This window comes from Tinamus guttatus, unplaced genomic scaffold, assembly GCF_059628265.1.
Source record: "Tinamus guttatus ecotype Peru unplaced genomic scaffold, ASM5962826v1 Tinamus_guttatus_pri_ptg000242l, whole genome shotgun sequence".
Lineage (NCBI taxonomy): Eukaryota > Metazoa > Chordata > Aves > Tinamiformes > Tinamidae > Tinamus > Tinamus guttatus.
Genome location: NW_028288776.1, coordinates 142,663 through 168,704, shown reverse-complemented (window position 1 = coordinate 168,704; position 26,042 = coordinate 142,663). Strand labels below are relative to the sequence as shown.

Below are 26,042 nucleotides of genomic sequence, written 5' to 3'. Positions count from 1 at the left end.
AGATTGTCCCTGCCAGAGCCTTCCCTGCTCTGCTGCAAGTTCTGCCTTGTTGATACAAGTTATTATGCATGGAAAAATCGCGTGCACAGGAACACAGGCTGACTTCAAGAATCCTTTGAAAATCTGACCCAGATAATTTTCTTATCTCATCTGTGATTCTCTGACCCAATGAGTTACAGCATTCCCCTCCTCTCTTCTCTTCCCATCTATTACTCTGGCCTTTTTCTTCCCTTATTTTCCTGTCCTTTTCACTATTTGTACATGGTAACTATGGCTGGCGTAGTTCATTACTGTAATTCTTACAATAGAATTGGTATAAGTCCCATTGCTGCTGAAGGATTTATTATAGCAGCTTCCCAGTGTTCTCTTATTATATTTCTTGTCATGTTACAGTATTATATCATGTTGTGATACTATAAAAAGTTTAGCACAGTTGATACTTGACACACAACATATCTACAGATGGTTCTGTATATGAACAGAAATTCAGTATCCATGAACACAGGACCAAACAAATTTAAAAACTATTTACCTTTTCACAGAACCACACAGAATCACAGAATGGTTGAGGTTGGAAGGGACCTCTAGAGATCATCTAGTCCAACCCCCCTGCTCCAGCAGGGACACCTAGAGCACGTGGCACAGGGTGGCATCCAGGCGGGTTTTGAAGATCTCCAGAGAAGGAGACTCCACAACCTCTCTGAGCAGCCTGTTCCAGGGCTCTGTCACCCTCACAGGAAAGAAGTTCTTCTTCATATGGAGGTGGAACTTCCTGTGTTTCAACTTACACCCCTTACCCTTCGTCCTGTCACCAGGCACCACAGAGAAGAGCCTGGCCCCATCCTCCCTACAATCACCCCTCAGGTACTTGAACATGTTTTCTCTTTCTTTTCTTTTTTTTCCCCTCCTCTAATAAAAGCTACCTATTTGGAAATATCATCTCAATTTACACATTTATCCATTAGAACAGCACCTATGCTTCTTCCGTGCTGTTTCAGTAGTATGCGAGGCAGAAGTACACTATTCGTGCCGATTACCACAACCTTCACAGTTTCCACATTTGCTCTGAATTCCAAACAGTCTTTAGACACAGCTGATACATTCAGGAGCATTAAACTGCTTATACAGAGTTGTACAGCCAAATGGAAAGAAGTTTTTTTTTTTTTTTTTCCATATTAGCATAAGCTCCTAGGCCATAATATTTACAGAAGCTCCGATCCGACAAGGCCAGATTCAGAGTCCTACACAGCTTCCAGGAGGTTATGGAGAGGGAGAGGAATCTGCAGCAGGCTGAGGAGAATTCCAGGGCCTTGGAGCTGCACAGGTTTGGAGTAAATAACCTCACGCTCTCCCCACCTTCCAAAGCCCTTGGCCGGGTCCTGCGAGGTCAGGCATGGGAAGAGCTCAGAGCCTGGTGCGTTACAGGGACTCCGAGATATCCAGAACCCACAGGCAGCTGGGGTCAGATTCTGCACATCAAGGCCCTATCAGCACCCAGTCTTGGTCCTTAAACACACCGCAGATTAGGTGAACAGAAAGCTGCCTAAACTCCCTCTTCTTCCTATTGTATTGTATTTCTGCGAACATAATTTATTATGGAAGAAAAGCTGTTACTGAAAAATTATCTATGCATAAAGTTCGCCCTAACTCAGCCACTGCTGGTTATTCTTTTTTAGCCAACACAAATTATTGTTTGGACGTAACTGAATGGAAATCTCCCTTTCATTTTAGACTTCTATCAATTTAGTCTAGCTGTTAAAGAATAGAGGAATAAATAATCAATCTGGGCCATACCATCTATGTAATCAACACATAAGAAATATTTTCAAATGTAGTTATATTGAGAAAATGTCTACATAAATATGGTATCCTCTTAGTCATTTGGCCTATTCCATGGACTTACACTCATTCTGAGTCACATCAACCCACTTGATGTTGAAGTTACATAAAATTAAAGCCTGTGAACCACAGGGGATCCACTAACTCAATTGTCAACTAAATTCCAAGTATGGAGATGTTACTGATAATGCATAAGCCAGAAATACTCTGTTTTACTCTCGGATCCCAGGTGAGATTTCAGGGCTAACATTTAATATTCTTTTAGCAATTTTCTAAATTGGGTTCATAAGGCACTGTATGTCCCTTTAGGGAAGGGGCGTATGTGCATGTGCTGATACATACCATCCGGCTCAAGTCAGGAGTTGCTGGAAAACACCCTAACAAGAACAGAGAGCAAGAGAGGAGGGCAGGACTGCGATCGCTGACCCCTCCTTTTCCTCCCCTCCTTGCAGGATTCAGCCCACGCTGCATCCCCTGCGGCCGGCGCGAGCGCCCCTCACTCACCCGTGTGCGAGTAGATGAACCAGAGCGCGCCGGTGAGCAGCGCGCCGATGACGAACGCCGCGAAGGCGATGCCCACCACCGTGAGGGTGTCCAGCCCGTAGAGCACGGCTGCAAGGGAAACGGGCACCGTGAGGCCCTCGCATTTGCAGTGACAGAGAGGGTTTTACAAAACTTCGCCCTTATGCTTTAATGGAAAGTTGTGTTTTTCTTTCTTTCCTTTTTCTTTAAATTTCATACTTAATTAAGTACCATTTTAAGGAAAAGATTAGCGGATTTGCATGAAGAAAACCAAAGTGAGGCTTTCAGGGAACATTAAGAACTGTTCCACATCACAAAGCAAAACCACAGCTCAGCATACCCAAATCCTGAAAACATGGCAAAAATTAAGCATGTTCAGCTGGCTGCTAATGACTTTCAATTAAACAACCATTTAACTTACAAATATGCTTTAAAAAGGCTAAGATTTTGGGGAAAATATGCTTTTTATTTCTATGTTCTGACACTCAAGCAAACTTTCCCCCACATCTCCTGCAACCTCAGTTTGAAATCTAGGTGGAGAACGGAACTGCTGTCCAGAGAGAATTGATGCCAGCAAAAAAGTCAGCGAAAACATAAATAGAAACAATTGTTTTTCACATTTGGCAATGCTTTCATTAACTGAAATTAATTCCAGAACACAAAAATAGAAGCACACAAACACACACGAAACCACTTTCTAGGGGAGAGGCCCTTTACAGTACCATTTGAATGGTAACAGCATCTAGTTTCTGGATGTGTTGTGCTGAATGTTTACTGTCCAAATACAGTAACTTCTGGCTTCTGTGTTTTTTTTTTTTTTTTTCCCTGATTAGAAGGACTTCAAATCACTCCTCCATCAATCATTTAGGAAAAAAAAATCTTGCAAAATTATTTTCTAGTTTCAGTATTTTTAATGTCTCCCAGTACACAAAATGCCTTAGACCAGTGAATAACATCTTACTGACTAAGCTGGTCAGGAAATGAGCAGATTGGATCTTTTCAGTAGTATCCTAAGCACAACCAACACCCTAACTATAGACGAATAACTAGAAATCTTCCTGCATCCAACTGATATCCCTACGAAGAGGGCACAGCCTAGCAGCTCCTGAGATCCAATTCCCTTTGCAACAAATGAATTTTCCTGTTAGTTCTTGTAGACAGGAACTTAATGCAAAAGCTAAAAGTTATTCCTATACTCATCTTTTTCTTTTTTTTAAGCACAAGACACCAGCCAGAGTCCTTTCCTCTTGGCAGGAAACCTACTGGTGAAGTCACATGGAGGCAGAAGCATAATTTTTCATTCTTTTTGCTATTTTGAGTGAATTTAGATCCAAGTCCCAAAAATATAGGGAGAGGAGAAGAGGAAACCACCTTCTTTGCATTTTCCCTTCTACTTTCCCCTTGTCTCCATTCACTCTTGGTTTTAATTACAGCTCTTCCTTGTCTTCCTGTTTTCTTACTGCCTTTAGTAACATTTCTTTCCTTTTCTCCCCTATAAAACCAGTTTGTGCTCTTAACCAAGGGGGTGGCATTTGCATTCATGTCGGCTGCAGGAGCACGAGCAGCAGCAGACCTGAGCCCTCCAGCACCCCCAGGCAAGCGGCTGCGTTGTAGACAAGGGCAGTAACTGACTCTGGTTAAAAATACAGTTCACTGGGGAAAAAAAGCAGAAAAGAAAAACCAATGAATCCAAATCAATTCAGAGATCTTATCTGCAGCAAGGTGAGCCACGAATGTTTGTGTCACACAGCTGATGTGGCCTACTGCTTCCAAGGGTGGGAATGAGGCTTAGGGCGGGATACTGGAGATGGCAGTGGTTCCAAAACTCTTGTATTGGGAAGCTTTGGCCTTGACGGACAAAGGGGAAATAACACACACATCTGCAAATTGACTCATTTAAGGCTGAGACTCTCAAAGCCAATATTTTATCATAGCCATGTTTTCCTAAATGTGATTTTCACACACACGAATGATTACAGCCTTTCTCTCTAAATGGGGACATCCCTAGCAGCAGTACAGTCAGAATTCTGCTCTGTGTTAGAGTTTAAAGCACACACTATAATTCAGAAAGTGGAAATATAATTTTCTTCATTAATCTAATAACTTCTAGACAAAAATTTAAGACTTAAAAGGTTTACTTACGTGGTTGTCTCACATTTGGCTTTAGGATGGATGGATCTGTTTTAAAACAAAGAAACATTTATCAGACAGAGCTGCATATACAGCCTAGATAACACTTGTGCAGCCTTCAGGATCTTATCTAGCAGAAAGACATTATTGTAATTTTTATAGGCCAGCAACTTTAGGGAAACCAGTTTGAATTCAATAACCTGCATCAGCTTATAAAAATTCCATTTATTTACGATTCCATTTGCTTACTCTTCAGAGGAACATACATCTATGTACAGCACAGCTGAAGCCCTGTACGTTTTGCTGGCGGATGTCCCCCCGCTGCGAGCAGGTCTGCCCTGGCTGAGCGAGCAGCCGCGCCGGCTCTCCCGTGCGGCGCCGACCGCCTCGGCGCACGGCTGCCCGGGCACAAGGAGGAGACGCCAGCTTGCTAAACCACCAAAGGTCAAACAATGACCACCGCCTCCAAGGAAAAGCTGGCATTATGATATGATAAATTGCTAAAAGTGTTAGAAGTTAAAAAGCGTTAAGTGTTAAAAAATGAAGAATTTTTCTTTCCATTGCTTTACTGGCTTCATCTTTCTCCAAGATGGTCATCTCAACTAGAAGAGCCAGAGATTCTGCTTCCAAGGACCAAGGACCTGTTTGGAGAGCTGCAGTTTGCTTCCGGATTGCTCAGTAACTTAGGGCTCTCATTTAAATTCCAGCATTATCTGAGCACATTCAGTGCATCACCTGCAAAAGGATTTGATCCCATACTTGCTTTTGTATCTTTAGCAACTGAAAAAATAAGTCTATCTGCTAAGTAAACATAGTAACTGTAAAAATAGTAACTGAAAAGAAATGTATTATTTTTATTTAGAGTATTCTTTTACCAAAGCTATGCTTCTAAAACTTCATGCTCTAAAGTAATTTGAGCAAACAATGAAATTTCAGAACACATATTTCCCAGCATTTAAGTGACTATCTATATGCCTTCCACTGAAGTTATTAAAAAAAAACACTGAAATGCTAGAATGGTGCTTCCATTAAGTTCTACTGCAATAATGGAAGCAAATGATCTGGTAAACTATTACAAATTAGTGGTGGAAGAGGAGCTATTCTCATTTAGATACACAATTCTGATTACAGTCAATGAGAGTCATAAGCTTGAATAAAGAAGTAGACACCTCTGCAGAGATCGATTTCTTCTGACTTTCAGAATGTTACGCACACAACTTTGAGACCAGAGCCAGCAGGAGTAACTCAAACAATAGGGTTTACAGCAACAGAAGCTGTCCTGTTCATTTGGAAGAAAATGAAGAGCACCACCTCTGTGATGGGAATTCTCCTATTCAGTAATGTCATACAATTTCTCCACCAGATCTTTGGTTCATGCATTGGCTAGCAATGACATTTAGCTTTTAGAAAGGGGCTGTTTGATTCACTGCAGAACCAACTGCACAGCAACTAAGCTACATTGTTAATATGCCATTTTGTATTACGCCTGGAAGCTGGGATATGCTGGGGACATTTCCATCAAACATCCCACAGTTACACTGAATCACCCACAGTGCAACAAAATGCTCTATTGCCCTGTTGTGTCATAACTAGTCTTTATAAATTTAGCTCGTCTTTACACACTGAGAGCTTGTGCTTCCCACAAAGACAACATTCTAAGAGAAGTCCGAGTCGGGAGCTGCACACAATGGCCCTCACATCCGAAGGGAAATGGAGCTCAGAGCATAAGTCTGTTTATTGAAGGATGAACTTCAGTTGTAGGATTTACTCATTCCGAACAGAGTAACTACTGAAACAGAGTGGGAGCTTTGCAAAAAGGCAGAGCACAGAATCAGGCCCAAAGCACATTTTTAATTGCACCACATTTACAGATGAAATACTTGCTTTTAATTCTTTGAGGATTTGATCTGTATTAAGCAGAATTTTGTAAAAAACACAGGCCAACTTGCAGAGTTAAACAGAAACAGTTGTCGCTTATGTCCCCTAGCCATGCTGCACAGTACTATCAATCACTTGAAGTCTAAAAAGCATGTGCTGTACAACTGGGCTTACAGAATTTCTGATCCTCCTTCTTTGACACTTTCTGAAAAGCAAGCATTGCGAAGTTTTAAGCAGCCCTTGCACACAACTGGATGATTCTGATGTCCATGTAAAGCCCCTGAAAGGTTCTAATTAAGCTGCCATGCTTTACCTAAGAAAGCCTTTTCTGTGTAAGGGGCACTGGAGGCCGCCCCCTGCTTCCATCTGCAGCTTGTCAAGCCCTCCAACCTGGCCCCACCAACGGCAGCACCGTGGCAGGTCACCAACACAAAGCTCAACAGCTCCGAAACTACCCTCAGAAAGAACACAGAGCTACAGAGCAAAGCAACCTGTTGCTGAGTTACTCAGGCCCAAGCTCAGAGGAGCTCCTCATTCCTAGTTACACTCTTAACTCCCACAGTATTCTCTGGAAAATTAGGAACCTAAAGAGAAAACAGGGCAGAGATACTTAGACCCCTGTCTTAAATGGGTTGGTGATCTTTGTCACAGGAACAAGGAGTTCAAGCCAGTGGTGTCTTTTTTTTCTTAAGCTTTCAACACATGTTGGTAACACTTCAGAGGTTTTAAAGTCCAGGTTCTAAGGTTTCCTATTTTTAATAGTTACAGCAACAACTAGATAAAAAAAAATATTCATCAGAAACATTAGAAGATGAAAGCTTCACTCCCTCTGAAACAGATGCAGATAAGAGGTATTCAAAAGTCACTACATAAATAAATGCAGCTAAAGCAAAGCTAAAAGGAAAGTTGTATAATACCTCAAAGGTTTACATAAACTCTTAAAGCTATTGAAAAGACAACCAATGCAAGAATAACTGCAAACTAAAACAACAAACAAGCAAATAAACAAAAACCACAGAAACCCCCTCACACATACTAGAATGGTCAAGAGAGATCCCTATCTCAGTCTGTTTCTCCTTGCTCTTTCTTTGACCTCGTATCTTGCCAAATCGTTACATTTTTCCTTTTCCATCCTTCCCTTCTCTCTCGGGGTAAGGGAGGCTGTGAACCCCAGCCTTGGCTAGCTCGGATGCCATCCCAGCAGGAGCAGGGGGTGCCGTGGAGGGTCCTGGAAGCAAAGGCAGCCTCGGCCCTCGGCACAGTCACACACGGGCAGTAGGTAACGCGCCCCTCTCGTCCTGCCACCTAAGGAACACCTATAGACTTCCACAAAGCTGCTCTCAATTCTTTTTCTTGAAGATCACATAACCAAACAAGCCTCACCAACATGGAGATAAGATACCTTTCCACCTCTCATCTTTTTTTCTTAATGTTCTGACAAACTAACAGGTTGCTTACCACTGCAGGAAGATATGATACAGCAGGGAGTAGTGCACTGCTTTCCATCTTTGAACAGTAATACATTGCTGAAACCTCTACTGCTATATTCATACTCATCAAACTCATATTCTTGGGCAGTGTGGTGTTTCTTTCCTGATGCTTAGGCAAAACCCACTTTTTCAGAGGTCAATAAAGAAGATTAAGACAACAGCAATCAACCACCACAATGATTACTGTCAGGGAAAAGTCTAAATAACATCTTACAAACACCCTAAGATTATGCAATTGCACATACTTGGAACACTCTTTTTTTAGCTCGTTTCAAGGGGCTGCATGTTATATAACATAATATATATAACTTAGAATGCATTTTCATACCTTCTTGTTTTACTTCATACGTTACTACAGCGAGGGGTTTGGTGAAAGTTTTCTTGTTATGCATCATGGCCAAGATCATATCCACATTGAGCGAGGTGCAAGCTTCATCAGGAGGAATGCACTGCAGGTGGAAGAAACTGTGTGTGAGGGCAGAGATTCACTCAAAATATCTACGGTGTCTGCAGAAGCAGCACTAAATATTGCTTAGAAAAGAGAGGGGAGAATTGAATATTATCAGATCCTCCAAATAATCCCTGTGAAATATACTGGCAAAGGTAATTCTCAGCTGTGCTTCAGGACACAAACACTGCTGTCATTAAGAGTTGTCTAACTTTCATAAGTGTGTTACTATTGAATTCAAGACATAGTAATTATTTTAGGATAATAAAAATGATGCCATTTTAAAAAAAATCAGGTGGCCAATACTACAGCTACCAATAAATGTGTTGTTCAATAATGACAAATCATCCTTAAAAACTACATTTCAAGGGTTATGTGCATAAGTTGCCAAAAGTAAAAAGAAGTCTTAGAATAAATTCTTTAACAAAGAATTTACAGATATTCCAACTAGTTATGAAACCAAATTAGGCAACTGTCTCTTGTAACAATCAGATACAAAACATGAACTCTAGATGTATAACAGCACTTCTGAACAGTGAATTTCCTGTAAGAGCCCACAAGACACATGGTGCTTAAACAGAGCAAACGAATGCAAACCTTTACTTATTTTTATCTAAATTCTACTGAGATGGGTTAATCTCACAATTCCTAAAAGAAGGATCAAAAACAACTGCAAAACTGCCACTCAGGAGCCCTTTGAAAGTCAAAGCTAACATTGTTTGTGCTAATGGTACATGATATGAACAGCAGAGAAAAATCTGAATCACTTGCATAATTAAAATGGAATTTCTATTTATCCCATGCAGCCTAATGAAAATGCCTTGCAGTCAAACTGTACTGTAACTCTTGGCTTTTAAAATCATGAGCCTAAGATGCTCATTACAGAAGTCTCAACAGAAGAGCTAATACCTGAAATTGTTCACTCAACTGAAATTTCAGATTAAAAAAGAAAATCTAAATCAGAAGTTTATGCAGGAATAAATTACTGACCTTAGGCAATCCTTGAGTATCTTTGTCTTTATTTGTACACAAAGTCAGCTCGCAGTGAAGAAAGAGTAGGGAGATGTTGAATATTGGTTTAAACACAAAGCTAAACCTTTTTTTGTCCTTCTGTGCATGTGGTATTGGAAAGTTCACCTTCTCGATGCTGTAGAATTTAACAGATTCATCTTTTGGACAAATATTTTCTATAATAGTGTAATCAGACATTCGATCCGGATTTGAAAATGGGGAAACAAAGCATGTTTGAATGGCAAAGCCCAAGGATCTGTCAGCTTTAGTCACAGAAACCTGCATCAAAAAGAAAAAGGTGGTAAGATCTCAGAAATTACATCTTAAAACACTGCTTTCACGAACACTTGCAACAACTATTAAGATGTTTTCCAGTGCCACTTCCAACCAAAACTATTTTGAAGGCTGAATATTCAGGGTCAACTGTTAAACTGAAAGTCAGAAAATACACGGCTTCAAAAGTTACTGCTTAACAGTATGCATATACATGCATATACACAGTCATCTCTTATCTTTTCAAAAACAGATGAAAAATCCCATCCAGATCTGTAATATTTAGTAAAAGGATGCTACTACTGCCTGAGGAGTCTGGGGAAGAGGACAGTCTGGCTTCCCTTGTAAACATACAGCTTATAGCAGAACACTACAAAAGTTACTAGTTACTAAGCCTTTGCATCTGCTTCAAGCTTTATTTCAGGGAAGAGAAAATAAAGAAAAAACAAAAAAGGAAAAGAAACAGACAACAAAAACCCACCCCCAGCCAAGAAAGGAATGCAGAGGCAGAGCCGAGGTCATGGTTTGATGTGTGGGTGGCATTCCTGGACTGAGGGGAGAAGGCAGACTACTGAAAAACTGTAATTTTTTTGTGCAATGATCCTTTTAGTTTATTACAAGCCTGAAACTCGTATACTTTTATGAAAAGCAACTATGGCCACAAACTTCCAGGGCACTGAGGCTTTTCAGCTGGAGTAGAGACAAGGGCCCTCGAGTAATCAGGAAAAAATGAAACAGAATTTGTAACAAATGAAGCACGTCCCTCTTAAGAGGCAACAGGAGTTTTTGCCCAACCACTAACAGTGCATGATAAAAATAGAAATAATTTTCCTAGCAAAGATATGCCTTAAATATGTACCTAGTCCATATGTACTGCATGGATGTTTAATGAAGAGCCTGTCAAATTTTCCTGTGGTCTACAAAGACCTTTTTGGATGCTATGAGTTGTGCAAAGAGTACCAGCATTTCTCTTTTTTCCTCCTAATGAAGCAGTAATCAAACAAGAGACAAAAATGATAGTCTGAAGCATTTAAGCCAAGACAGACCATCTTCTAAAAACACAGAAATAGAGAGTAATGAATGAAGATCAAGCTATGGATATTGACAGACAAGCAGGTTGATGGTGTAAATTAGCTACGGAAAGGAGATTATGGTCATGAATTATGGCCCAAGAAGTTTATTGATTGTAAAAAGTAAATGTTTTTATATGTTTTAAATGTTTTAAAGCAAAACAAACAAAAACACAATATATCCTTTGTGTCAGTTAAAGATGGTATAACAGAAGTCTAGATCTGAGAAAAATTTTCCACTGTGCAAGAATTAAAAACAGAGGGGGGGAAAAAAAAAGAAAAACTTGTGCCAGGACAGGTGATGAAGAAATTAGAACATCTGTCTGAAAAAACAGCTTCAGCACCAGACAATCCAGGGGGCTTGGAGCCAGAGGGATTCATCCCAGAATGCTGAAGGAAGTAGCAGATTTTGTCCAAATGAAAAAATCATGTGTCTTTTATAAACATATTCTTACTGATTGTGAAATACTTCATTTTTGCTTCGACTTTACTAAGTAAACAGCACTGACTTTTAGGTAGAAGACAGACAGGCAACTGAACGTTTACTGAACACAAAATATACTACCAGCAACTAAAAGTCACATTTAAATACTCTTCCCAATCTACTTGCTGTGGCAAGAGTGCCAAAAATACGTAATCTCTCTAGAAAGACCTTCACTGATGATACAGATTTCTTTTTAGCTCCAAGAGTACTATATGGACAAAGTTCCTGTGATCTCTCATTATTGTTTAGCTAGTATTTCAGTCACAAAAAGGAAAATGAACAAAAAACCCAAAGATGTAGACTTTCACTGTCTGCCTGCTATCTAAGAGCTCTGAAATAAACACAATATTTTTTTTAAAAAGGCAGGAAGCAGGAGCACAGCTCCAGTGAAAGATACCATAACAGGGCAGCATTGTGGGCATGGTAGCAGGAGAGAAAAATATGGGGCTAAGAGATTCCTCTTCTCCGAGCTCCCATCAGACAAGTATCTTGGCACTGTAGAATATTACAGAGTCTCTGAGAAACTCATTCAAAAATTACTGTGTATGGCGAGTTCTCCAGATCAACCTTTATTGTCTTTGTGCAGAGAAACAGAAACCTTTGCACTGAACAAAATATGAGAGCCATAATACACTGAAACACTGAAAAAGCTGCCGCAGTATCAAACGAGGCGCTGTCCTTAACCTGCGTAATGCAGGCTCACAAAAAGAAACCAGCCTGGGCAGGAGAAACACAACCCAGCACTGTTTGAAGGACAGTACACCCGTTTGTCTGCCTTGCCACCAGCTGCATTAGCTTTGTGACCTGGGAACACCAGCATATAAGAGGAAGATGCTTGTAATTGCTTCTTGCATCTCTGTATCTTTCAAATGTGGTTCAGCTGTATTTCTAAAAACAAACAAACCCCACATATGCCTTGCAAAATGCTTTCACTGATTTGAAAGCCATTTGCAGTTATTTACCTCTACATATATTGGCCCATTCTCAGCAACAGAGAAGAGTTCTTGGGATGGAGCAAGAAACAGATCTGTTTTGTACAGCTCCATGTTGAAGGTCACATTGGTGACGTGTCGTTCAGGAGGCCAGAGCATGGAAGGATTTAAAAAGGCTCTATCGTTCTCCAGCTGGTGCAGTGTGCAATTAAACTGAAATAACAAAACGATACAAATACATTCGGAGTCAGGAATAGCAGGTAGCTGGATAAGGACAAATTTGGAGCAAATAATACAGGTGCACTCATACTCCATCTACTTTGTACAACTCTTCAACAGGGTCACAAGGAATATAAGCAAAAATCAAATTAATTAATAAATAATTTAATTTCTATAATAAGTGTATTACAACAGGTATTTCTCTGCTGTCAGGTGCAAAACCAAGAGTAACATACCGCAATTTCAGGCCAGCTTGAGAAAGCAACATCTCCTTCATCGGCATCCCCTGGAAATCCATTATCACCTGACTCCATGTCATCGTCATCGGAGCCGCTGCTTTCCACTGGTGATGACAGCTGAATGACAATCTGCACAAGAGGTATCGCACACACACACAATTAGGTGCTAACTGAGCAGTCTCTTTCCAGTTATCATCATCTTTCTTCAGAAAAATGCAAAGGCCTAAAGGGAGTCAACTAACCAGGTGGGAAAAGCATGTCTTAAACAGCCCTGGGTTGAGCAGTCAAGATACGTGTGCAGGTTACGCTTGCAGCACACCCTGCTGTCTATTTCCAGATGTCAGAACCAGTAAAGCCATAAAAATGCTCCACACAGTGCAAAGGCAGTCTGGGTGTTGCCATCAAAATGAGCACCAGGCAGTCTCACTCCATTTCTGCTATTTTGCTAACCAACACTGCTAAGAAATGACTTTCTGAAGTGTTTTTTCCACACTTTATAGCTTTAGTTGACTCTCTCAAGTACAATCATTATAAGTTTTAGGATGAAAAATTTTTCTCCCTCTCCCCAGTCAAGTGCCGAAAGACATCCTACAAGTTATGGGCTTTGATATGGGTCTCTTTCTAAAGTCAGGTGCTACAGACTTGCCAGTATGGAAGAGCTTTACACAGGCAGGTTCGGATCAGATTGCCTAAGCTGTGTTTGGGTTGGACTACAGACTATTCTTCATTTGCCAAGTTACTTGGATGTGCTGAAAAGCCCAGCAAGAGAAACATGTCATTGCTTCCTAATGCAGCTTAGCCACAATGTATTCAAGTTCACAAACAGGGCCAGTCTGGAGGCAGCCTCTTGGATCTTACTTCATTGCATCATCCCTTGCATTGCAAGACCTCAGAGGCCCTTCCCCACATATATCAGCTGACAGCAAATACAAAATACAAAACAGAAGCATGTAGAGATAACGCCTTTTCCTCACATTTTTGAGAGCCTTTTCCATCCCTAATAGAAAAAAAAAAAAAACCCTGAAATAATTCAGCACATGAATTAAATCACATTGCTTTGTACAATCTTGACTCTCTGTTCCTGTCCCGCCTTTCAGCCACATAGTTCTGCTTAGAGGGGGATACAGCGATGCTGCCTAGGGCAAGCTGGGCAACTTCTCTTAGAATGGTTCTGCCAGTCCCAAAGTTTTGTAAAACTGTACAACCCACCTCCTCCTGCTTTCTTTGGCACGCTATCCAACCATAGCAGCACACTGAAGGTGCAACCTTTACATATTCTTGAACACAGGGACTTTAGTAGCAACTAAGTTTGAGCTAGACAAGATCAAGATACCTCCTTTTTGGTAAGACCATTGCCAAATACAATGGCTTCCTTGTACCACTATAATGTGCAGTAGAAGATAAAGGATGCTCTTTGTAAAATACTCACAGAGTTAAAATAAACAATCTTGTCCAAGATATATGCTGTTCGAGTCCCACATTTGTTCGGCAAAGATTCCAAAATGAAATGGGTACCATTCATCCTGGCCTTGCAAGAGTGATCCAGCAGTGAGAGCTCTGTCCTTGTGTAGCCATTAGCCTGAAACAAAAACGCTTTGTAAGCGGCCGGGACCTCAGCTCAAGCACAATTGTGACAGACTATTGTGCGAAGGGCAACTTGGAACACTGTTTGTGACTACGGGTAAGAGGAAGTGAAGTTCATTGTACTGAGATTTAGGCAAGGTCAATCCCAAAATGCACAGAACAGAGGGATAAATGTAACATGGAACACAGAAACAACAGGATCATTATTAGTCTACTGACATAAGCTTTGCTTCATCTAAAATGAACTAAAAAAGCTCTACTCTGTATCAAGCTCTCTTCCACAACGCAAATGGCAACAAGCATTTCACAGCTGGTAGATAATGAAGGCGAAGAAGAAAATACCACATAATGGATGAAGAGAACCACAGCATTTCACCCTCTAACCTGCAGTTCCCTTAGCTGTCTCTTCACAGATTTATTCAGGTCTTGCACAGCTATGAAAAGCAGGGACTTTAGAGATTAAAAACTCACACTGATGGTTGAATAGAGTAGTTTTTGACAGAACTAACCCTGTAAACCTTTTATGTGAAATACCTCTACAAACCGTGAAGAGGGAAAATGACCCAGAACTCTGGCTAGTGATTGCGGGTGGGAGGGTGGGGTGAGGTGGCTGTAAATCTTAGAATATTAATTTTCCACTCAAAATACATTTTAAATGTTTTATCAAACCCTACTATGAGATCACACCAACCTGCAGGGAGTCTTTCTCTACAGCTACTGTCATTACTTTGTCATCACACTTTATGGATAGAGCTACATTAGCACTACCCTGAACCTCTTCAGGTTCTTTATGCTTTGGAAGTGAATGCACAAAGTCACGGTTTATTAACGTGTCTGCTGAATCTCTGGATGGGAAGATTCCTTCTCCCACTGTGCCATGTCTTCCTCTGTTAATGTGAAAAGGAAAAGCCAGGCCATCACTTAATGCAGGATTCTTTGGGGCAGGCAGTGGGCTAGCATCCAACAATTCTGTCAGCTCTGGAGGAAGGGAATGGACTTCTTCATCATTCATCTCTTCTAAAAACGGGGAAAAAAAAAAAGAGTATTATATTACTAGATCCTTTTTCAACGCTGTTTGAAATAGGAACATTTCCCATTTCAATATTATCCAGAAGGCAAGTTCTTGAAGGACATCAAAAGTAGCATATTTGTACTTTCTGGGTAACACTTTCCAGGTAACCAGGCGCATTTCCTGCACTAAGAGTGTAGCTGTTACTGAGGCAGCTAACCTTGGCATATTTATTTCCTGCAACAGAACTGTATCACTAAGAACTGAAAACCAGCCTTGAAGAGTGGGTCCTATACAAACAAAAAGGCAGTCAGAAAGCTAAAAGAAATATCACAACCAACAAAAGGACCATTTTAGTGCTGCTGAGATAGCACAACTTCTACTACCTGCCAGCGCAAACTCAGGCAACTCCACTATTGTGGAAGTATTTACAAGACTGAAGTTACCATCAGAATTAACTGCACGCTGAGTAATTGTACTTATTCCCTGACTTATAAACAGTACTGCTCAGTATTGAAATCTTAACCTCTGGCTCAAGCAGATATTTATCTGCAATCCATAAGGGCACAACTGATAAAGTGAACATGATTACAAGCTTTGTCAAAACAGCTAAACAATGTTCTCCATGCTCCGTGCTCTGAATTAGTGCAGAGATGCAACTCCTCTGGCTTCAACATATCAGGACATCTTTACGTCAGCAATGACTTTGGCCAAATTATTTTTTTATGGTTGTACTTATCCCATTTGCTCAAACTTTTCTGGTGAGGCATTTTCGTCTGTAAACAATTTAAATGTTTATTTAATTGAATTAAGGAAACACTGTGTTCATATTTTTGAAAGCCAAAGCTGGATTTATTAACTAACAAAATATCCTTTAATTCCAGGGAATACTGAGTACGGTTGGCTAAAATGGCTTCTGAGTTGGATAAAGCATAACTGTCCGTTCCCCAGCATTTGACAAACATATAACACAATTTGCTTGAAATCTTCTAACCAAAAAGCCACAGATATTTTTGGTAACTGGGGGCATCAGTATCCTTGATACTGAACAGTGAAAGTAACACAGTCATAAAGGACAAAACCTGAGAACTGACGTTTATAGATGTTTTTTGTATATGTTTTTAAGTCCACCTTCAAACTTACCTGTATCTTCAAGTTGCAGATGGAAACGATTAGCAACAGGGGCTTTTGTGTAGGAAGTAACTGGGCTATAGTTATGCTCATAGGCCCACTTGATCAAACTCTCATGTGATGAGGGAATATCAGGTATTATTGATTTACTCATAGTCATGGATCGTTCTGTTTCTTTTCCAAAACCAATACTATTTGATGTCTGCAAACAAAGGAGAAAAAAAATGGTTCATGACTTACCATTTAAGGATATTTAAAATGGAGCAGTAGTACTGATTGCTCATGGTTTGCTGACAAATTTTGCTCTGCTAATAACAGCAGGCAGATCATCTGGGAAATAAACTCTGTCACCTCAGACACAGAACTGCTGCTCACATGCAGAAAACCATGGCCCTTCTCTTCCCCCTCCCTCCAGCCTCCAACAGGCCCAGGCTCTACTGCAGTAAAATAAACCAAAGCAGCCAGAAACTGTCAGTTCCTACAAGAGACAAAGAAATATTTATGGCCGTGTCTGTAATGCCATATCTTAATTTAAAAGCTGTGCACTGAAGTGAATTCTGAGTTCCAACACAACTGATTTTTCAAATGTCCTCCCTCATTTATTTGGCCAGGTTAGGGTATAACTTTAATTACATCTGGTGAAACCTTTGGACAAATCAGTACTACTGAAAAGGGTGGCAGGACCCAATTCATGAAGTGGAGCTGATTCCAGTTAAGGCTTTAAAATCAGCTGGAACTGAGGTTACTCTGCACGCTGCTCAGTGGGCTGAGACTGTAAGTATTGCGTGTGTCCTGCAAAATATTCAACACGCTAAACAGTACTATAGTAAATACTACATACAGTGATAAGGGAGAGTTCTCAACTTTTGCCAAACTTAACTACTTAAAAGACAATATATATTTTCTACACATTGAAATTAAACTTAATGAGCTATGCTACTTTACTCACATACACTGATACAAACACACAAAAATACACTTGCCATCTTCTAAGCTTTATTTTTAAATAATTATGCACTATTTCTCATCAAAAAGCAGCCATGAAATACGGACAAGTCAGTTAACTTTCATTTTACTATGAATTTTGCAAAATTACTATTTTTGTTATCCAAACTGCAAGCCAAAAGGTTACTCTGAACATCTCTAGCTGTTAGAGGGAGAGACACAGAATATTCACTGGTGTTATACCATGTTTTAAATATTTAGCATCTTCAAGGCTAAACATGTGAATTTATACATCACCATCTCAATATCTCTGATCACTAAAGCAAGCATTTTCACAGCTACAGAACAAGCTGGACATTCTCAGCTCAGGAAAGGGCACAACGACCCATTTTTCAATGGTTCCTGCAACAGGACTGACTTGTACTTTCTGCCTCTGGATTGTACTGCTTCACACTGCACAACAAACACTTTTGCTTCCATGCCTGGTTATCTTCTCCTTGCATTCTTTATTTTCTTAATCTCTGTTGGTTTCCCTCAAAGTTATCAAATCTTAATCCTCTCCCGCTGTAGAATTTTAAAAGATTTACAGCACCGATCCCCTTTTTCCCAGTTCATTTTTGCAGATTGGTTATATGGGCCTTCTACACAAGGTCAAAAAGTAAGGTTGCATTTTTGTACTTGCTTCAGAAATGCTGCTTTGAACAAAGAAATGAACAAAGTTCCTAGCAGGCCTGATGAAATGGAATAATTTACCTCTTTCTCCCCCTTTCTTTCCCTCCCTCATTTTTTCCTGATGATCCTGTCCCACGTTCACTGAACATCCAAAGCTTTAGAATTGGAGTTAATGGGAATTTTAAGTGGAGGTTGCCTAGCGTGTGGGGACTGTTATTACTATTGTCACCAATGTCCAACAAAGGTCTTTGACGACAAGAAAAAGGAAGCAGTAGGTGTTCCAGTTACACTGCCTTACTACAGTTTGGAGTCAGACAATCTTTTATTTTTCACTGGATACAAATCTGAACGTGATTTATCACACATTTTCCAACTACCATGGACTGGCTGGAATTATCAGGCAGGCTCAGTTTTGCTGGGTTTCCCCCTCTGCTTTCCCCTTTTTTTGTTTTGGTGTGTGAAGATGAGACAGCTGAACAAATATTAACCCAGATTTTTACTGTCCTAGCTGGCACCGGACCATTTCTGGGGCTTATTTAATACTTCTTCACTCACAGTGACCCCGTGGTGTTCATTCCTGCACTGCTCAGCAAAACAAAACCCATCGTTGGGGCCTGCAAGGGCAGGAAACCTTCCTGCACTTGCCTGCACTGTCAGCACCTTCCTAGGTGCCTGCCCGTATGGACACAGGCAGCAGAGACATCCACCCAACCCTTCTGAATGAAGGGAGAAAACCTCAGCAATTAGCTGGGTTTCTCATTCAGAGAATGGTCCTTTCAGGTCTCCAAGCTTTTAAAATCTTTGAAGATTTCTTCATCTGTACGTTCCACCTCCCCTATTCTTTTTTCCCCCCTCAAAGTACTTCTTTTCTTTGAGATAAATGGAAGCTGCAATGAGGAGCCAAAGAGAGCCTAGCAGAAAAGCTTTATGCACATATTTTTGGTGAATTTGGATCTGTGTGCACTTCAGTCGTGTATTATCTTGCCTTAACTTTACACATTTTACTGGGTGTGGGGTCCATCTTTTTCGAAGTTTCAGGAACCAACTCAAGCTAGGAGATGAGCTGGATGACCTGGCAGGTCTTTTCCATTTCTAATCTATGAACCTGGACCTCCAGAAGTCGCAGTCCCGTCTCCGAGGCAGCTTGGCATTAACCTTCCCCTCTCGCTTTCCCAGTGCCCTCAGGACAACCGGGATCCATACAGAGGGCAAGAAGTTAGGGAAACTGAAGTGCATGGAACAGACTCAATGAGCCAAAGGAACATTGTGAAACATTACCTAAGTGCTTAGTAATTTTTTTATGTATTGTCTAAAAGTGGGCTTGGAAAGGCCTTCAGCTCAAGACAGTGACACGGTAATATTTAGTCCCCTCTCCTCCCCCAAAATAAAGCAGATCAGACACACATGCAGAAACTGAGGCACCTAGCAAGAACGAAGCAGTAGGGGAAAATCCTCACCACAAATCCTACAATAAATAAAGCTTTTTCACATACTGACATTTCCAATTACAGTAACACTTCTCTTTTTGTTAAAACTAAATAACATGCTATCTAATACCACCCATTAGAGAAAGAACAAAATTTAACAGGTTTTTACTTCTACTCTCAATCATTATTATAGGAAAACTTTTAAATAAACATAATGGTCTTGCTTTGTACACTCAACATAAGTACAGCACTTGAGATATTTTTAAATCTTCTAGCATTTCTCTCTCTGAAATTCATCAGACATAGACAGCTAGCTGCATGGATACGAAATACAGCTCCTCAAATAGCTAGAAGCATGAAGTAAGTTAATGCACTATTCTCTAGTCTGCAAAAGCAGACCCACACAGTACTGGCTGTGAGGCCTAAATACACACCAGCAAACTTTATGTAATAACCCAGAAGGAAGCTATGAAGTCAGATGATTTTCTTTACCTTTCTCCTTACCAATTTGCTAATCCTATCTTACTACCAACCTTGAGTTTTCTCAAGGCTCAATTACTTAGAGCTAGAGAATGACCAGAATGTCCCTTCCCATCCGTAAGAGCAAGATGGGTCAGGGAATTTCATCATCAGCTCAAATAATCATCACCTTCTAGTCCATTTTCTGAGCAGTACCATAACTTATTTCCTTCTAAATCCTTCACTTCAAGTCCTCAAGCCTTGCCTATCACTTCGTTCTCTTGGACCATGTGGGTTGAGGAGCCAGTGAACCCTGTCAGAAGCGGGAAGATGTAGGTTGAGCAGCCAGTGAATCCTGTCGGAATTGCCTTTGCGCGCAGGAAGCGCAGAAGCCAATTCCGCAAAGTGCAATGCAGACACTTGGGGCTGTTTATCCCTGGACAGTCCTGAGCAAACACGAAGCTCAACTGTCCAACCCTCTCTAATCAGACAGAAACAGACCACACATCCACAGACAGGCTGTGAGATTAATTTCTTTTTTTTTGGTTAGAGAAAAGGAATACTATCTATATTTTGTCAGTAGAAATGGTGTTGAGCCACAGAAATTGTGCCAAAAAATCATTCTGAATTGGAACTTCCATATATACCTGAGTATGATGGCAAAAGTATAACTTTAGGGACCTGGTTTTAATCTTTTTAGAGCCTATCATTTGCGGTTTGAGCACAGGTGAGGTCAAGCTGACCAAACACTTACAGGAGACAGAAATACTGGTAAGAGAGAGCGCCAGAGGTTACAATAATCACAAGTGGAAGAAGCAGACAGTTTCCACTTCTAAAGGGATGTGGGTGGATGCCTTGTATCTAGGATTATCCGTTCCGCAGTCATGGGCATCTTTCCAGCTGCTGTGCTGAGCCTGCAGATGCACCAGCGAAGGGAGATGGACACCCAAGTCAATGCTTAGGGTGCATCTGCAGGACAAGCGAAACAAGATACATACCCTAAACACTAAACACCTGGCTTCTGAGATGAGCTGGTCAGTTTAACAGCCCACATATTATAAGAAAGGGAAAACCAAAACATATTGTTTCTGTGTTTACTGCTTGAAATGCAGTAAGAATTCAGAAAAAGCACCTAATAGAGAAAACATTCAAGAAATCAATATGGTAGATTGTCATAACACATTCAAACAGATGATACACTGTTCACAGCATGGTACCTCACACACACACACAGAAAGGGTGCCTTTACTTACAATCACTTCCAGCTTTCCTTGGATGTCATGCGATTTGATAACCCAATTGACAGACTTTTTACACTTGAGCACGAGTACGATGTCTCTGACAAGCTTGGCGCCTGGTTGAGATGGTTTAATGTCAACGATTATATCCACCTGGAAAGCACTGTATGTGGAAAAATAGAGAGAGAGTAAGACCAGAATGCCAGAAATTTTCAGCTATCAACCTTCTTCCAATCCATCGTGCTTCCAGCGTCTGGCCAGCTGATTAAAATTTTGGAGGTTATCCCAGACAACACAACATGTGCAAAACAGATTGTTATTTCACATATGCTTAAATAATTTTACATAACAATAGAAACAAATACTTTTAAAACAAATAATTATTTGATTTTTTTTTGGTCTCTTACTTACAAAAAGTATACTACTCATTTCAGCTATTATTTAGAGTAGGTTAGTTAAATAACTGGTAGTTGACTTTATACAGTAAATACTGTTTTCTTTCCTTGCTGTAGGAGTGTCTAAATATAATTGCATCAATCTCCCCTCAGCGAAACTGCATGAAAAGTCAAAATCATAGTTAAAAAAAGGGCAAAACAAAGTAAACCATTTTAACAATAAAAAAGCAAAAATACTGTCAGGGAAAGCTCTTCACTGTTAAGCTGTGGAAATTATTTTGCTTAGGCTCTTGCATGTGTTGAGAATTACTATATGGTTGCATTTAGTTTCCGATACTTCTGGATATATACTTATTTTAAAAAGAAGAGAAAACAGATGTCCAGCCTACTGATTGCTGGAAAATTGATTAACATCCAGATTTTCAAGACCTCAGTAAAATAAGTAGAGCAAATGGATCTGTACCCATCAATAACAGCTCCTCATGCAAACTATTAATTTAACAGAAAAAAAATCTCAACTTCCAGATAATCTTAGTAGACTGTATGTCGTAAGAGGAATGTGTTCATCCCCAAATAACACATTTCATCTAATATTTCGCACTGCTATTTGGTATCTAGGAATCTTTACTTTTTTCCCTGCAGTTACATACATGCCCAACTTAGCTTCCATATGTTTCTACGCATATATAAACTCTGTAAAGATAGCTATGGATAGTGTATGTAATGAGAAATGATGAAAGCCAAAGTTTAAATACTTGTAATTCTAAGTTTTACCAATCAACCTTTTAATTTTTTTGCAGTGTGACCCTCTGAAAAGGAAATTCTTGCTGCGCATTTGCAGCCAAAGCCCAGAGGGCAACGAGGCAGAGGCTGCTGCTGCGTTGAGGGGCTCTCAGTGAGACCGGTGCAGAAGGGCAGCTCTGTTTAGGATGGGGTAGTTACTCATACCACACGGAGGCAAATTATTCAGACTCACCTGCTTGCCTTCCACCACATCTCTGCATTTCCTTACTCTCCCAATGCTGCTATGCGAGGGAGTCTTTTAGGAATTTTGCAGTGAGACAGTTATCCTTGCAAAACCCCATTCCTTATTTCTTTATCACAAAGGGACAAGTGTCTCAGTCGCACAGCAAGTGTCTCTCCAGCAGCAATACTGCATGCCTATGAAGAGCTTTTACCAGCAGGATTTTCTGAAGCAAACCCCACTCTTATGCTGCCACTAGGATGTAGGAGAGAGAGGCCAAGGATGAGCGTGTTAAATGACTTACCTCTCAGGTTCACAGAGACTCTATCTAACCCTAAACCTGTTCAGGGAGTTAGATGCTTTTCCCTAACCACTGGTTTCTAAACTTTTTTTGTCAGTGGACCACTGCCATCCCTGAGCTTTTCTTACAGATTATCCTTAAACTCAATCGAAAACTTTACAGAAAATACTGTCAACTGTGATTCTGCATAGTAACTGTGGACACTGAATGGACCTTCAGCATCTGCCAGGGGTCACCTGTGACCCATGGACCACCCTGCTCTAGGCCTTGCTGCCAGCCATAGCTATCTGTGACAGGGCCCAGACTACCTCAGTCTCTCTCGCCTCCTCCAACAGTGGATGCATCTTAAATCCTCTAGATCTGATTTTGGGATTCTTCATATTTCCTAGTTCATATTATTCTTGGAGAAATCTAATTGGCCTAAGCAGGATATCTGCCCACAAAACGGGGTCAGGGTCTTGCCCAGAAAAACTAACCCTGGAAACCCAAAGCAGAATCCAAAAACCTTTACACACTGAAGAACTACTTTCTATTTGAGGTAAAGTACTAAAGCACATATACAGACAACATAAATAAGCATATACAGACAGCTTTAACCTACTGGTGGATACTCTACCTGTATGGATTCGAATTTGGAGTGATTAATTCAATGATATGAACTTCTCTTTCTTGGACTAAGTTAGACATAAGGCACCCTTCTGCTGTCTTTGGTTGTAGGTATCCCGCAAGATAATTTAAAGAGAGAAAGTTCTTTTCTATGTTGCATGATGGAGGAAAAACTTGATCTGGAAAAAATAAAGAAAATAGTATATGCACCTTTACACATACAAATCTATTTACATGGGTGTATGCACAGCATTTGCTTAAATGTAGCACTGTTTTTATGACACAGATCTTCAGGCTAAAAGGTTTATCTGTTATCCACCACACGAAGTTGTGATAAATTAACACAATATTGAAAGTGAAATCCTTGTTGAAACACTAAGCACATCTCTGAAGACAGACACTTATAATCTGAATAATTTCTATTCATGAATTTGAACACTGAAAGAAAATTGGAAAAAACATATAAAGAAAAATCTCAAAATAGTATTGAAATAAAATATATAAACAGTTTTCAGAAGGAATACATTTATTTTTTGCATCTGTAAGAAAAGATTTTTCTTTTGAAATTATCTCAGAAAACAAAAGGAGATATGATCAACTTCTTTTAGAAAATATTGCATTTTTATTATAAGTTTGACATATGGAAATGTTAAAAAAATAGAAATGTTAGAAATGTATAGAGATGTTAAAAATACAGAAAGCATTTTCCATTTCCTTACTCAATACCCTTTATTTTGTGTAGTCAGTCAGTGCTGTCTAGAAATACTGCAGTTTTCTTGCATACAGAAAATTGAATATATCACAAAAAGAATGAAGTAAGTTTTTGATATTAAGGCTGATCGTAATACCCATAACTAGAATGAGAAAAACACAGTGTAGATACTAAATCTACATTTTGTTTTTAATTGCCTAGCTGATCATGAACATTTTTGAGTATACAATGCAGAGCAGAAAAACAGTCACTTGGTACGAAGTTCTCATGCACACCCTGTAAAGTTGCACACCTTTCCATTGGAAAAACAGGAATACTTTGTATTTCTGAGGTGACTATGCATATGAATTAAGATGATAAATGGAAGGACTGTGCCTTGTTCAAAGCCACATAAAGCTTGAGAGGAAGAGATCTAGAATCCCCAAGTCTCCTCTGAGCTTTGTTTTGACCACAAAACCTTTCCTATTACAGGCAGCAGCAAGGCAGAAAGCCATCCAACGCCATCCAATGTGCTGTATGCAAAAATGCAGACGATCGCTTAATAGTTGAGACCACTTTTAGCATTTGCTAAGATGAAGTGGAAGTGTCATTTGTGAATGACACTTTATGAAGACAACTTTACGAAGAGACCAGACACTGCTGCGACCCTGGTAGCAGTGAAAACAATCCTGAGAGCTTATTCTCCTCATCTTTCACAAAATAGTCCTTCAATACTAACCTCACGTTCTTCTCCAGAGACTCTGTGAAAGCTGTACGAGGCTGTAATAGCCACGCTGCCCAGAGAAGCCCTCCCCTAACATCTGATCTGCACCCTGCCAGATCAGCCTTGAACACAGACCCACCAGCTCCACCCACCCCAGCAAAGGATGGAAAATGTTCGCTAATGATCTATGCTAAACTTAAATTTACAAAGGTATACACACTTACATACACAAAAAGACAGTAGGTACTTAATTCTCAGCTGCAGTGCTGCAGAACATGTCATGCAATAAAATAAGAGCCTCTGAGTAGTTTGTGGGTAATTACCACACGTACTCTCATTAACCACCGCCACGAGCTCGATTCCTGCTCTTGGCATCTTCACTGGACCCTTTGCAAGCCCCAAAGCACCAGGGCCTGCGCCCAACAGCTCACGTTGGCTCTGCAGCGCACTGCGTCGCTGCACGCCACCCTGCACGTTTACCCCCAGAGAAGTTCCAGTTATACCAAGACCCTGACTTCCACAGAAACTGAAAGGGGACCCATCTCCTGCTCTGGCCACTACACTTTCTTCTTCTTCTTCTTTTTAAGCTGTTTTCAGAGCTATTTACTTACTCTGGAAAGAGGCTGCAAGTGCCTGCAAGCAATTAGAAAGCTCATTAAAGCAGTCAGCAAATGGTCAGCTTGCGGACCCTACAATCCCCTCTCATCTCCCAGCACTACCAGCATGGAATCCGACAGGAGGAATGCTTGGAACGGCGGCAGATCAGGGGCTCTGCCGGGGCCAGGCGCATGTCCTGGCACACGGTGCCCAGTCGGCACCCAGGGAGGGCGGCAGAGCCATTGGCAGCGGCGTCTCCCTTCGGGGCTGGCTGGGTGCTGAGCCGTGGCTGCGTTTCGCATGCCGGGACCCAGAGCCTTTGCGGGCCTCTTGAAGATGAGGACAGACACAGTCTGCGCCGCTCTGCACAAATTAGGTGTTGTCCACAGGTTCTTGGCTGAGATGGATTCAGTTGAGTATCCCAGCTCAAAATCGTTGGATTTTTGAGAAAATCAGAGCCATTAATCAGGCGTCACTCTCCAAGACAGACGCCCTTGGCAGCAGCAAGTGACGGCAGCAATAAAAATCCCATGCACGGGGAGCCCAACTTTCTCCGCCGAGCTGGGGATGAGCGAGGCAGCAGGGCTCTCCTCTCAGGTGGCTATGGTTTTCCCCCAGTGCATTTTAAAGGTTATTGGTTGTTAGTATTAACATCAAAACCTAAGCTTTAAAATGGCACTAGAGGAAACCTAGTGGCAGGTAGTCCTATGAGAAAAGCTGCAGTGATCCGTGGGCATTGGGAAGCGCAAAGCCCTTTGGGTACT

The 26,042-nt window shown here is 40.7% G+C and overlaps 1 protein-coding gene and 1 long non-coding RNA gene across 2 annotated transcripts in view; one reads left to right on the top strand and one right to left on the bottom strand.

The window, feature by feature from the left end:
- The window catches only part of TGFBR3 (transforming growth factor beta receptor 3), a 93,018-nt gene that overhangs the window by 4,499 nt on the left and 62,477 nt on the right, over positions 1-26,042 (bottom strand). The window contains exons 5-15 of the mRNA XM_088526046.1: positions 23,277-23,445; positions 21,016-21,163; positions 16,272-16,461; positions 14,811-15,136; positions 13,965-14,114; positions 12,533-12,664; positions 12,108-12,290; positions 9,298-9,597; positions 8,188-8,308; positions 4,504-4,539; positions 2,344-2,451 (exon numbers count right to left, since the gene is read on the bottom strand). Of these exons, the coding sequence (XP_088382172.1) occupies positions 2,344-2,451; positions 4,504-4,539; positions 8,188-8,308; positions 9,298-9,597; positions 12,108-12,290; positions 12,533-12,664; positions 13,965-14,114; positions 14,811-15,136; positions 16,272-16,461; positions 21,016-21,163; positions 23,277-23,445 (1,863 nt within the window). The remainder of the gene's footprint in view (positions 1-2,343; positions 2,452-4,503; positions 4,540-8,187; positions 8,309-9,297; positions 9,598-12,107; positions 12,291-12,532; positions 12,665-13,964; positions 14,115-14,810; positions 15,137-16,271; positions 16,462-21,015; positions 21,164-23,276; positions 23,446-26,042) is intronic.
- The window catches only part of LOC148594471 (uncharacterized), a 533,350-nt gene that overhangs the window by 481,961 nt on the left and 25,347 nt on the right, over positions 1-26,042 (top strand). The gene's annotated exons all lie outside the window — the stretch shown is intronic.